At 42.0% G+C, this 13,044-nt stretch overlaps 1 protein-coding gene across 7 annotated transcripts in view; it reads right to left on the bottom strand.

The window, feature by feature from the left end:
* The window catches only part of WDFY2 (WD repeat and FYVE domain containing 2), a 183,160-nt gene that overhangs the window by 101,229 nt on the left and 68,887 nt on the right, over positions 1-13,044 (bottom strand). For 4 of the 7 annotated variants that reach the window (XR_008700923.1, XM_055542220.1, XM_055542219.1 and 1 more), the window contains one exon: positions 11,284-11,351. Coding sequence is in view for 4 of the 7 variants with exons in the window: in XM_055542220.1 (XP_055398195.1) it covers positions 11,284-11,351 (68 nt within the window). In the remaining 3 variants the exon portion in view is untranslated. Of the gene's footprint in view, positions 1-387; positions 461-1,007; positions 1,113-11,283; positions 11,352-12,277; positions 12,388-13,044 lie in introns of all 7 variants that reach the window. The other 3 variants (XM_055542221.1, XM_055542225.1, XM_055542224.1) reach the window with 3 other exon arrangements.

The raw sequence follows: 13,044 nt of genomic DNA, 5'->3' as shown, positions 1-13,044 counted from the left end.
GACAGCGCACAAACCACTGCCACTGTCCCAAGCCTTGGACCTCACCAATGGGAAAATTACAGACTAACTCATTTCCATCCCAAATATATCAATATGAACACATTAATCATTTTAATTTTCTAAATCCTCAACTTCAAGCTGCTCTAAGGCTACAATTCCAACAGATGCAACACCAATCCAACTACAGCCTCACAAATCAGCCAATCTTTCCTAAATCCCTCTGGGTTAAGGTGAGTAAAGAGAGTGTATATTGCTAAACACCAACAACTTGAAAATAATTTACAAATATTTACTTGACATATAACCAAAATATTTCTGCAAATCTGAGAAACAGAAAATAGACAGTTTATCTGTTAGGTTCAGAGCAGAGACAATGACAGGACTTGCCCAAAGTGAGTCAGCAAATCGGCAGCAAACATGAAAATCCAAGTCCAGTTTCCCACTCGGGCACAATGCTATCCTACGAGCAATGATGAACACTCCAATATTAAACAGTGCACCGTTATCAGAATTTAATGTAAACAGTATGTTCAAACTGCATCTCTCATTTGTCTTAAGATAACTTACTCCATGCATTCCCTACCTCATTTCACAAAGAATTGAAAATGGCTTTAAAAGCAGATACAAAAAAAAAAAAAAAAAAAAACAAAGGCTAGAAATAAGCAAAAAGTCTAGACTGAGGAAAATATATCAAATCCGAGAAAGAAAATCAAAAGAAAGATCTGTTGGGAGTATAACAGAGCCCATGTTTCACCTTACCTATAAGGACTATGTGAGTTGCTTTGCCTAACCTTTTTCGCCTCGCGAATCACGCACAAACTTAGATATGAGCAAAACAGCCTGGAGGAAATGGAACAGACTGCTGGGGCCCCATGACTGGATTGCTCCTGCCCAACTAAACAGATCAGTTTGCGGGGCCCGGAATCCATTTGGATCATCCCAGGATGCTGTAACACAGGATGAGAAGTTGTGCCTTAGAGAAAGCCAAGGGTTTCTGGCTCTCCTACCTGAAAAGTCATTTTCCTTAGTGTTTCTTCAAAAGGGCGCTGAGCATGACGGCAGATGAATGTTCATGGCAGCACGACTTACAATAGCCAGGACATGGAAGCAACCTAAGTGTCCGTCAACCGAGGAATGGATAAAGAAGATGTGGTGCATATATACAATGGAGTATTATTCAGCCATAAACAGAATGAAATAATGCCATTTGCAACAACTTGGATGGACCTAGAGATTGTCACACAGTAAAGTAACAGACAGAGAAAGACAAGTATCCTATAATATCACTTATATGTAAAACAAAAAGGGGTACAAATGAACTTATCTACAAAACAGAATAGAAACACAGATGTAGGAAACTTATGGGTACTGGGGGGGTGGGGGGGTAGTGGGGAGGGATAAATTGGGAGACTGGGATTGACATACACACACCACTATATGTAAAGCAGATAGCTAATAAGGACCTACTGCATAGCACAGGGAACTCTACTCTGTAATGGCCTATATGGGAAAAGAATTTTAAAAAGACTGGATTATGTATTTGTGTAACAGATTCACTTGGGTGTATACCTGAAACTGACACAAAATAATAAACTAGGCTCCAGTAAAATTTTGTTTAAAGAGGCAGATAAAACATTTCATGTATACACACAGCAGTATGAGCTGAGAGTCCAATGAATCGTAGGCATTTCTGCAGAAGGATAACACGAAGCAGAAACTCTCAGAGTATAGATGAATAATCGACTGCATATATATCCTTTATACTACACATCACGAATAATAAACAGCCTTTCTCTCAACCAGGCTGATGAAAAAAATAAATAAATAAAACTGGAAAAGCAGGCAGTTCAAAATTAAGATTTTTAGTGAGGACTAGAGTTCCTACACTTTATTGTTTAACTACTATTTATTTGTTTACTTAAATTTTAAAGTTTTAAAAATTTTAGATTTATTTTTATTGAGGTAACATTGGTTTATAACATTACATACATTTCATAACGTTACATAGGGTGGTGTAAGATGTTATGGAAAAACCTAAACAAACTTTTTGGCCACCCCAACATTTCTACACTTGCTACAGCGTGCTCACCACCAAAAATCTAGTTTCCACCTGGCACCACGCATTTGATCCCCTTTACGCATTTTGCCTCCCCTCTGGTAACCACTAATCTGTTCCCACTATATCTATGTATTTATTTTTATTCAGTTTGTTCATTTATTTTATTTGTTGGTGCTTCATATTCCACAGGAGGGAAATCATACGGTCTTTATCTTTCTCTGTCTGACTTACTTCACTGAGTAGAGTTCTTATACTTCAAAAAGTTAGCTGACCAAATGGTCAAGTGGCCACACTGGTAGGAAAACTGAAGGGGCCCAACCACAGCCTCAGCCTGGACAAATGCCATCCCACCACATGGGATTTTCAAGGCAGAGAGCTGAAGATCCTACAAAATGGTCATTTTATTTATTGGGTGTGCCTTTTATTTGTAGTCACCTTTGAAGAGCCATCTTCTGTTCTGCTTCGGGGACAAATGCATAAACACTTGGGAGCCAAAGTAAGTTCCATCTGTCTGTCCAGGCAGTGACAGAATCCACAGAAGTTTTCTAATTGCCAATCCTCAACTCAGGCCTGAGACTCTGGCCCTCTTAAACTCTTATTCACTGCACCTTTGGCAGCCAAGTGGCTTTAACTCTTCTCCATGGGGGAAGTGTTGGCAAGAAAGGTCCAGACATGATACCCAACTCTGCAGAGTAAGAAAAATCTCCAATACCTGCCACCCCGGCTTCTGCCTACACTCTCTCCTGTACTCCTTTGTCTGACCCCATGAATAGCAAAGCTAGTTGGTAAAGCAAATCAAATAACTCAACCATGAAAATAGGAATGCCTGTGCTTTTCATGCTTGCTTGTTTGTTTTTTTCCCCTCTGTTCACTTCAGTCACTAAGTCGTGTCTGACTCTTTGCAACCCCATGAACTGCAGCACACAAGGCCTCCCTGTTCATCACCAACTCCTGGAGTTTACCCAAACTCATGTCCATCGAGTTGGTGATGCCATCCAGCCATCTCATCCTCTGTCATCCCCTTCTCCTCCTGCCCCCAATCCCTCCCAGCATCAGGGTCTTTTCCAATGAATCAACTCTTCACATGAGGTGGCCCAAGTATTGGAGTTTCAGCTTTAGCATCAGTCCTTCCAATGAACACCCAGGACTGATCTCCTTTACGATGGACTGGCTGGATCTCCTTGCAGTCCAAGGCACTCTCAACAGTCTTCTCCAACACCACAGTTCAAAAGCATCAATTCTTCAGCGCTCAGCCTTCTTCACAGTCCAACTCTCACATTCATACATGACCACTGGAAAAACCATAGGCTTGACTAGACGGACCTTTGTTGGTAAAGTAATGTCTCTGCTTTTGAATATGCTATCTAGGTTGGTCATAACTTTCCTTCCAAGGGCGTCTTTTAATTTCATGGCTGCAATCACCATCTGCACTGATTTTGAAGCCCCAAAAAATAAAGTCTGACACTGTTTCCACTGTTTCCCCATCTATCTCCCATGAAGTGATGGGACCAGATGCCATGATCTTCGTTTTCTGAATGTTGAACTTTAAGCCAACTTTTTCACTCTCCTCTTTCACTTTCATCAAGAGGCTTTTTAGTTCTTCTTCACTTTCTGCCATAAGGGTGGTGTCATCTGCATATGTGAGGTTATTGATATTTCTCCTGGAAATCTTGATTCCAGCTTGTGCTTCTTCCAGCCCAGCATTTCTCATGATGTACTCTGCATAGAAGTTAAATAAGCAGGGTGACAATATACAGCCTTGACGTACCCCTTTTCCTATTTGGAACCAGTCTGTTGTTCCATGTCCAGTTGTAACTGTTGCTTCCTGACCTGCATATAGGTTTCTCAAGAGGCAGGTCAGGTGGTCTGGTATTCCCATCTCTTTCAGAATTTTCCACAGTTTATTGTGATCCACACAGTCAAAGGCTTTGGCATAGTCAATAAAGCAGAAATAGATGTTTTTCTGGAACTCTCTTGCTTTTTTGATGATCCAGCGGATGTTGGCAATTTGGTCTCTGTTCCTCTGCCTTTTCCCCTCTGTAGTAAGATGCAAACAGAGTGGTTGAAATGGTATCTATTAGAAGCCTGGAACAAATAATCACATTTACAGCTAAAACTAAAACCTTAACTCTGTACCCTCAGGAAGGTTCCTCCCTGGTATTCAAGGTCAGGCAGGTCCCAGCTGGGAAGGCTATAACTTGATCTTGTCATACATAGTAGGCTACTTTCCAGCTACCAGGTGAGATAATGTCAGGAAGATACTATTTTTGAAAGAATATTTGATAAGGACATACTCTTATTTCTCACTCATCCATAAACATCAGCTTCAGTTCAGTCGCTCAGTCGTGTCTGACTCTGCGACCCCATGAATCGCAGCACGCCAGGCCTCCCTGTCCATCACCAACTCCCGGAGTTCACTCAGACTCACGTCCATCGAGTCAGCGATGCCATCCAGCCATCTCATCCTCTGTCGTCCCCTTCTCCTCCTGCCCCCAATCCCTCCCAGCATCAGGGTCTTTTCCAATGAGTCAACTCTTCGCATGAGGTGGCCAAACATCAGCTTAGAGGAAACTAAAAAACAAGTCATCAGTCACCCCAAATTCTCTATAGATAGCAGGGTTTAAAATAGACCTTCCAGACTTCCCTGATGGTCCAGTGGTTAAGAGTCTGCCTGCCAATGCAGGGGACATAGGATTCGATTCCTGGTCCAGGAAGATCCCACATGCCATGGAGCAACTAAGCCCATGTACCACAAGAGCACACCGTCAAGAGCCCGGGAACTGCAGCTACTGAGCCCTCACACCACAAGTACTGAAGTCCACGCACCTAGAGCCCGGACTCCGTAACAAGAGAAGCCGTCGCAATGAGAAGCCTGTGCACTGCAACCACAGAAAGTCCGTGAGCCTCGACGAAGAGCCTGTGCATCGCAACAAAGACCCAGCATAGCCAAAAATAAAAATAAATAAATTCTAAAAAGATAAAATGGAACTTTCTCAGGGACCTCTTGTGACCATGTGCCCATTACACCTACTTCTGTTAAAACTCACCAGGCACCGTGGTACTCATTTTAGGTCTGGCTTCCCCACCTGACTGTACATACCATGAAGATAGGAATCATCTACCATATTAAACACTCTATCCTGGAGCTTCCCTGGTGGTCCAGTGGTTAAGATTCCATGCTCTCAATGTAGGAGACACGGGTTCAAACCCTGGTTGGGGAACTAAGATCCCACATGACAAGGAGCATGGCCAAAACAAAATATAAATAAATAAATAAACACCTTATTCTTAGCACACTGCACAGTGTTTGGCATGGAAGAAACATTTTAAAATTGTTGAATGCACTGTCCAAAGAAATTAAACAAGATAATTCTTTCTGCTTTTCATCTTTACTTGCCCTCACTTTTCCCATACTGTTTTCAGCTCAATACCTCAGAGGCACCAATAGGGACCTATTGGACTGAGTGGCTCAGTATTTTCTCTTTAAAGATCACAGAGATGCAGGAGAAAGTGAAAAGACAGGAACTGGGAGGTATACATTCAGGGTGAGGCTGAGTCAAGATACTTGCAGCGGCAAGCAGCAGGAACCCACCGCATGGACTTCAGTGCAAACAGGCATATGGCAGTAAGAGAGAGGGACCTCTTGAACTCAAGGCAGAATCAGAGTCAAGCTTGGGAGTTCAGAGCATGAAGAAAACCTGAAGGCATCACTTGCTCAGGCTTCTCTCCCTCTAGAGCCAAGTGATTCACACTTCCTTCATGCACACAAATGCCACAAAGCTGTTGGATTTCTGTGTTCCCTGCTCAAGGGACCAGCCTAGGTGGACACTAGCATTTCCTACTCTAAACTCTAAATTCCTGGGAAAACTGGACTGGCTCAGGGGCAAACAGCCTTAACCAGGCAAATCTAGTTTCTCCTAGATCCCTCCTGGAGAGGAAGCAAGTCATAGCCTATCAGGCTCCTCTGTCCATGGGACTGTCCAGGCAAGAAAACTGGAGTGAGTTGTCACTCCCTTCTCCGGGGGATCTTCCCGAACCAGGAATTGAACCCAAGTCTCCTGCCCTGGCAGGCGGATACTTTACTACTGCGCCTCCAAGGAAGCCCAGGGAAGCGGGAGCGTCTCAGAAAAGACAGGATATGAGGATGTCTCCAAAGCAGTGGTTGGCTTTTTGATTATGATGTGTCTGCTCCTCATCTTTCTCTCACCTGCCACTCTCTGAAGTTCATGCAGTCGTATCACACTCCGCCTTTCAGGCTCACTCCTTGCCCTCAAACTTGGCCCTCAGTATTCTTTCTTGCTCATCTAATGTCTTCTCCTCCCTTCCCTGCAATCAACTCCAAATGTTTCTCAATGCTATAAAATGTTACTATCCTACTCAGAATGTGACAAACACCATATTAAAAGGGCTTTTTTTTCTTTTCAGTGTTTGATATTTCAGGTTCTTTGACTTTATTTTTTTCCAACTTTATTAAGGTATAATTTTCAAATAAAATTATAAGGTATTTGAAGCTTACAAAGTGATGAGTTGATATATGTTGTGAAAGGATTCCTGCCATCAAATTAACACATTTTTAATTCACCTCACATATTTCTTTCTTTTTTTTTTTGGTAAGGACATTTAAGTTGTACTCTCTCAGCAAATTTCAATCTTACAATACATATTATCAACTGTAGGTCACCATGTTACACGCTAGATCCCCAGATTCCATACATCCTATAACTGAACTTACATTTGCCACCTCTCTGCCCCTAGCAACCACTTTTCTACTCTCCGTTTCTATGAGTTCAACTTTTTTTAAAGGTATTTTAATGGACAAAGTAAGCAAATAAATCATATATTGCACATACAAGGTATTATCTCTGTTTCCTTCTGGATTTGGAATACTACTTTTCTTGTACGACTATAAACACACAATATGGTCATATCTGCCTTGTTCAGTTCAGTCACTCAGTGGTGTCCGACTCTTTGCGACCCCATCAATCGCAGCACGCCAGGCCTCCCTGTCCATCACCAACTCCCGGAGTTCACCCAGACTCACGTCCATCGAGTCAGTGATTCCATCCAGCCATCTCATCCTCTGCCGTCCCCTTTTCCTCCTGCCCCCAATCCCTCCCAGCATCAGAGTCTTTTCCAATGAGTCAGCTCTTTGCATGAGGTGGCCAAAGGATTGGAGTTTCAGCTTTAGCATCATTCCTTCCAAAGAAATCCCAGGGCTGATCTCCTTCAGAATAGACTGGTTGGATCTCCTTGCAATCCAAGGGACTCTCAAGAGCCTTCTCCAACACCACAGTTCAAAAGCATCAATTCTTCGGCACTCAGCCTTCTTCACAGTCCAACTCTCACATCCATACATGACCACAGGAAAAACCATAGGCTTGACTAGACGAACCTTTGTTGGCAAAGTAATGTCTCTGCTTTTGAATATGCTATCTAGGTTGGTCATAACTTTCCTTCCAAGGAGTAAGCGTCTTTTTATTTCATGGCTGCAGTCACCATCTGCAGTGATTTTGGAGCCCAAAAAAATAAAGTCTGACACTGTTTCCACTGTTTCCCCATCTATTTCCTTGTGGTGTCCATATTATAGCCTCTAGTAAACTGTAGTTTTCTACTTAGTGAGTGAATTAAAGTCGCTTAGTCGTGTCTGACTCTTTGTGACCCCATGGACTATAGGCTACCATGCTCCTCCATCCATGGGATTTTCCAGGCAAGAGTACAAGAGTGGGTTGCCATTTCCTTCTCTAAGGGATCTTCCCAACCCAGGGATCAAACCCAGGTCTCCTGCATTGCAAACAGACGCTTTACCATCAGGGCCACCAGGGAAGCCCCTTTGTAACCAATACCACATACCCCTTATTTAAGGACAATATTGAGTAACCTCTTAACAAAACAACTTCCAATAGAAAGGATTGCCAAAAAAAAAAAAAAAGTGGAAATTCAATAAATGAATACATTCTAAATGACATGAAAATGTAGCCTATTTCCTTATGCAATAAGATTCTGCCTGTCTTAAGGTAAAGAAAAGATCTTGCTCAGAGATCAGTTCCTATGTTATCTGAATGCATATGATCCCTAATATAGAAGCCAATTTGCAATCAACTGTGAAGAACACAGCCTTCTGTTCTTTTCACCCTCCACGATAGATGGAATTGTCCAACAATGAAAGATAATGGAAATTATCCTGACCATTCACCCACCGTTCACCTGCATCTTCTGGCATCCAGCTTGATGGCCTGTATATAGTCAGTGCACAGTAAATATCTGACCAACTAGAATGTGTTCTTATATCTATGTATTTACAAATCAACACTGTACAGGCATGAGCCTTCACATGTGTTCATATAAACATACGTAAATAGACCAGCATGTTGGTTGTTCAGTCACTAAGTCGTGTCCAACTCTTTGTGATCCCACATGGACTGCAACATGCCAGGCTCTCCTGTCCTTCACTATTCACTATCTCCTGGAGGTTGTTCAAACTCAGTCAGTGACCACTGAGTCAATGATGCTATTTAACCATCTCATCCACTGTCACCCCCTTCTTCTCCTGCCCTCAATCTTTCCCAGCATCAGGGTCTTTTCCAGTGAGTTGGCTCTTTGCATCAGCTGGCCAAAGTATTCTTCAGCTTCAGCATCAGTCCTTCCAATGAATATTCAGGGTTGATTTCCTTTGGGATTGATTGGTTTGATCTCCTTGCTGTCCAAGGGACTCTCAAGAGTCTTCTCCAGCATCACGATTAGAAAGCATCAATTCTGTGGTGTCTAGCCTTCTTTATGGTCCAACTCTCAATCTGCACATGACTACTGGAAAAACCATTTCCTGCATGTTGGAGAAAATGCCAAAAGGCAACCTCAAAATATAAAAGGCATTCAAATCACCTCAGGATCGTTTAAAATGCAGATTCTCATTCAGTAGGTCTCAGGTGGAGCCCAGTATTTGTGTTTCTAGTAAGTTCTCAGGTGACCTTGATGCTGCCGGTCCACAGACCACACGTTGATAGCAAAGAAATCCCTTCTTTACTCCCTTTCGTAGACGGTCACAGGCCAAATAATTAGAGGGTCATTCTCAAAGATCACGTTCGGTCACTTAGGAAAATGTATGATAATACTCTCAGGGAAACTCATCTTTGTTAACAGATTCAAGTCTTCAGTACGTACTTCTTTACAGAGCGCCTATGTCGGGTGCAAGAGCTATAGCAGCTTTCTTTAGTCACTCACGGATACAGCTTACTAAAGCACAAACATGCAACTCGAGGCTTCTCTGTATTCTCTGTGATATTTGAATAAAGAGAACATTAGAGAGTGACATCAGATGTGTATGTATGTGTGTATTGGGGAGTGGGGGTGGTTGGTAAGCAACTGTTTAGGATCCCGCATCTTCATGAGGTTCCTATCAACACCCATCTCAATGAGATTCCTTAAGCGCCATCCCCAAGCCCTCGTCACTCTGCCCACATTGGCCTCTCCTGTCTTCATAGTCACATGGAAGTTACAGGACTCTGGGGTCAACTTCAACTTGCTGGACTACAGAATTTCCCCAGCTCGTCCTGCTGGAGATTATGTCAAGTGTGATGAAAAAGGCGGTAGGTAAGACTGGTTATACCACTTAAAAATAAAGGGAAAAAAAAAAAATCATAGAATTCCTTTCCTTTTCCATTTACCTAAGGCTTCATCACTGCCAAGACATAAGAAGAAAGTTCACCTTGGGTCTTTGTTGTGCAATGGCGTCTGCTGGAGGCACAACCAGGAAGGTGAGAATCTAAGCATAGTAAGTTCCCTACATACGAAACCTTCACGTTGCGAGTTTTCAAAGATGCGAACGTGCCCCCCATGCCAGCTGTCATACTATACTGTTATACTTTTCAAGGTACTGTACTGTAAGATTAAATGTTTGTTTTTTGTGTTTGTTTGCTTTTTATGTATTATTTGTGTGAAAAGTATTATAAACCTATTATAGTACAGTACTATGTAGCTGATTGTGTTCATTGGGTACCTAGGCTAACTTTGCTGGACTTATGAGAACGCGCTCTCAGGATGGAACTCATTTGCATGTAGGGGACTTACTATACTGAATTATAAGTTTCTTTTTTGATAATGTAGAGTGGGATACTTGGTTCAACTACATGGTTATCATCTATTCACTACAATTCTAAATAAATGCAAACCTCAAAGATAAATCTGAAATCACAGAAATCCATTACATCCTTAATAATGTATTTGTTCATAAACATGCAAAATTGTTGCTTAAGTTATTACAGTCATCTTTTGCCAGAGGCGTAAGCTTTAGGACATCAATAGTGCAGCATGAATTTTTCTGGGTTGTATGTCGTGGCATGTACTACTCAAACGGGGATACTGGTATCAAGGGAAGAGGTGCACATTGCAGGAAGCCAGAGGGTACAGAGACCCAAACAACAAGCCCAGGGCATTTTTCTAGTCTGCCGATTTCAATTAAGGTTTGCAGGAAGGGGAGTAAGAGAAATGTTTAATAATATGACTGACAATGAATTCAAGTAATTACACTAAAATAAATATGGAATAAGATACCAAAACGTCATTAATTTTGATAAAACCATAGACTATAAAGAAATTTCCTATCTGGAGAGGGGGTTGAGGGGCACGGGCAGCAGCTCTCTCCCTGCAGGGGAACTTCTGCCATTTTAAGAATCTGAGAATTAGTCATCTTTTTTAAAAAGTATATTTGAAAGATTCACTATTTATCCATGCAAGGACATATTTCTCATAGGAGCTTTTGGGGAAATGAGACAGACTTCTAATTAGAACATTTCAATCCACAGCAAATCCTTTTGAGAGCTGAATGTTCAATGCTGAATGTCCTGAATTTGAACAAATACTAGAACAATAATGTAAGAACAAATTTACTTCACAAATGTAATCACTGGACAAAATTTTGAATTGTCTAAGGAACTACTTTACAAAAAAGTTAAACAAAAAGTTGGAAATGAGAGGGAGACAACTGTAATCAGGGAGCCTAGGTATTGAAGTCCTTCCATTAATCTTACTCAGAAACCGTGTATATACAGTTTCAAAACAATTTTCTCATTTTACATAGAAAGCTAAAATGATACAATACGGTCCTTTCCATTATGATAATCCCAACCCTCATGCATCTCTACTCAAGAGAACACAGAGCAGGCAATCTGGGAAGGAAGGGGAGTTGGGGTCCACATTTGATTCTTAAAGACAGAGATCCAGATACTTACAAGGCATCACATGGTATATGCTTGGCCAGTACTGTCCACTGTCTCTCTTTAACCACACACGTACAGTCCTGCAACAAAAGAAATGGGTGTGTTAAATCACACTACTTTTGGTCAGGGAAAGTTGACAGAAGGTCTTAAATTGAGTGGACCCTCAACAATACAGGTTTGAACTATACAGGCCTACTGATAAGTGGATTGTTTTTCACCAAAAATGCACTACAGTGCTACACAAGCCATGAATGGTTGACTCTGCAGATGTGGAACCACAGATACAGAAAGCCAACTATACAGCCATGTGCAGATTTTATTTTTTTAATATAATTTGATCTATTTATTTATGGCTGTACTGGGTCTTCGTTGCTGCGTGGGCTTTTCTCCAGTTGCAGCGAGTGGGGGCTACTCTTCACTGCAGTGTGCGGGCTTCTCACTGTGGTGGCGTCTCTTGTTGTGGAACATGGGCTCTAGGGCACGTTGGCTTCAGAAGTTGTGGTTCCTGGGCTCTACGGCACACGCGCAATAGTTAGGATGCACAGGGCTTAGCTGCTCCAAGGCATGTGGAATCGTCCCAAATCAGGGATCGAAGCTGCGTCTCCTGCACTGGCAGGTGGATTCTTTACCGAGACACCAAGGAAGCCCTATATGCAGATTCTAAACTGCACAGAGAATCAATGCCTCTAAATTGTTCAAGGGTCAACTCTGTGTGTGTACATGACATAGTCATATTGCTATAATTAAATAATATATATCACATATAAATATGTATGTTTGTTTATAATATATCTCTATACAACACATGAATATATAGATCCTAACTATATATATACATATACACACGCACATTATTTATATGTGCACATACACACCACCTATGCTTTTCTAAAGATACTATATTGCTTAAATTTAAGGCTGCATATATTTAGAATTACATGACTGTTTTATAATTAAATATTTAAGGATAATTAAATTTTATCCTCATATGTATTTATATACCCACATGTGACAGTGTTCGAAAATTATTCTTGTAGTTGTTTTGCTCTTGGAGTATATGGCCTTTGCCCTAGTCTGCTGGAAGCATTCATCTCCCTGGGCAGTAACTGGGATTTACTAGGGAAGAACACAGGAAGAGATAATGAAGCAATATCCAACATCTGACACACAAAGAAGGCTTACTGGTAAATTCAGTCTTACAAGCTAGGCCATTGTCTCAAAGAGGGTTTTTCCAAACACGGTCAAGCAATGATAAAACTCTTGAGACTCAGATTACTGAGCTAGGACTGATTGTGGAACCCACCAGGGAACAGGGTAATCCTGCAACAAGGTGGGGGATGAGGGTCCACGCCAGATGGACACGTGGTAGACGTCCAGGACAGAGGACAAGATGGTTGGATGGCATCATCAACTCAATGGACATGAGTTTGAGCAAACTCCAAGAGAGTGTGAAGGACCGGGAAGCCTGGCATGCTGCAATCTATAGGGTCACAGAGAGCTGGACACGACTGAGTGACTGAACAACAAGACATCCTGAGAGCTTGGAGAGGAGGAGTCAAAGAGAAAATGATGCTGTCAGGGGATACTGTTAGGTTCTTATCAACCAGAAAGGGCCTCCCACAGGTTAAACCAGCACCCACCCGCAAGGCCAACACAACAAGGAGGTAAAGGGACCCTGCCCCAGAGACCAGAGGGAGGAGCCAACATCAAACCAGGGGAAATGAACAGTGCCCATGGCTGCCAGGAGATCATATACCCCACAACTCTCACCCC

This window comes from Bubalus kerabau, chromosome 12 (genome assembly GCF_029407905.1).
Source record: "Bubalus kerabau isolate K-KA32 ecotype Philippines breed swamp buffalo chromosome 12, PCC_UOA_SB_1v2, whole genome shotgun sequence".
Lineage (NCBI taxonomy): Eukaryota > Metazoa > Chordata > Mammalia > Artiodactyla > Bovidae > Bubalus > Bubalus kerabau.
The sequence above is the reverse complement of the archived record's forward strand: the minus strand, read 5'-3'. Positions and strand labels throughout refer to the sequence as shown.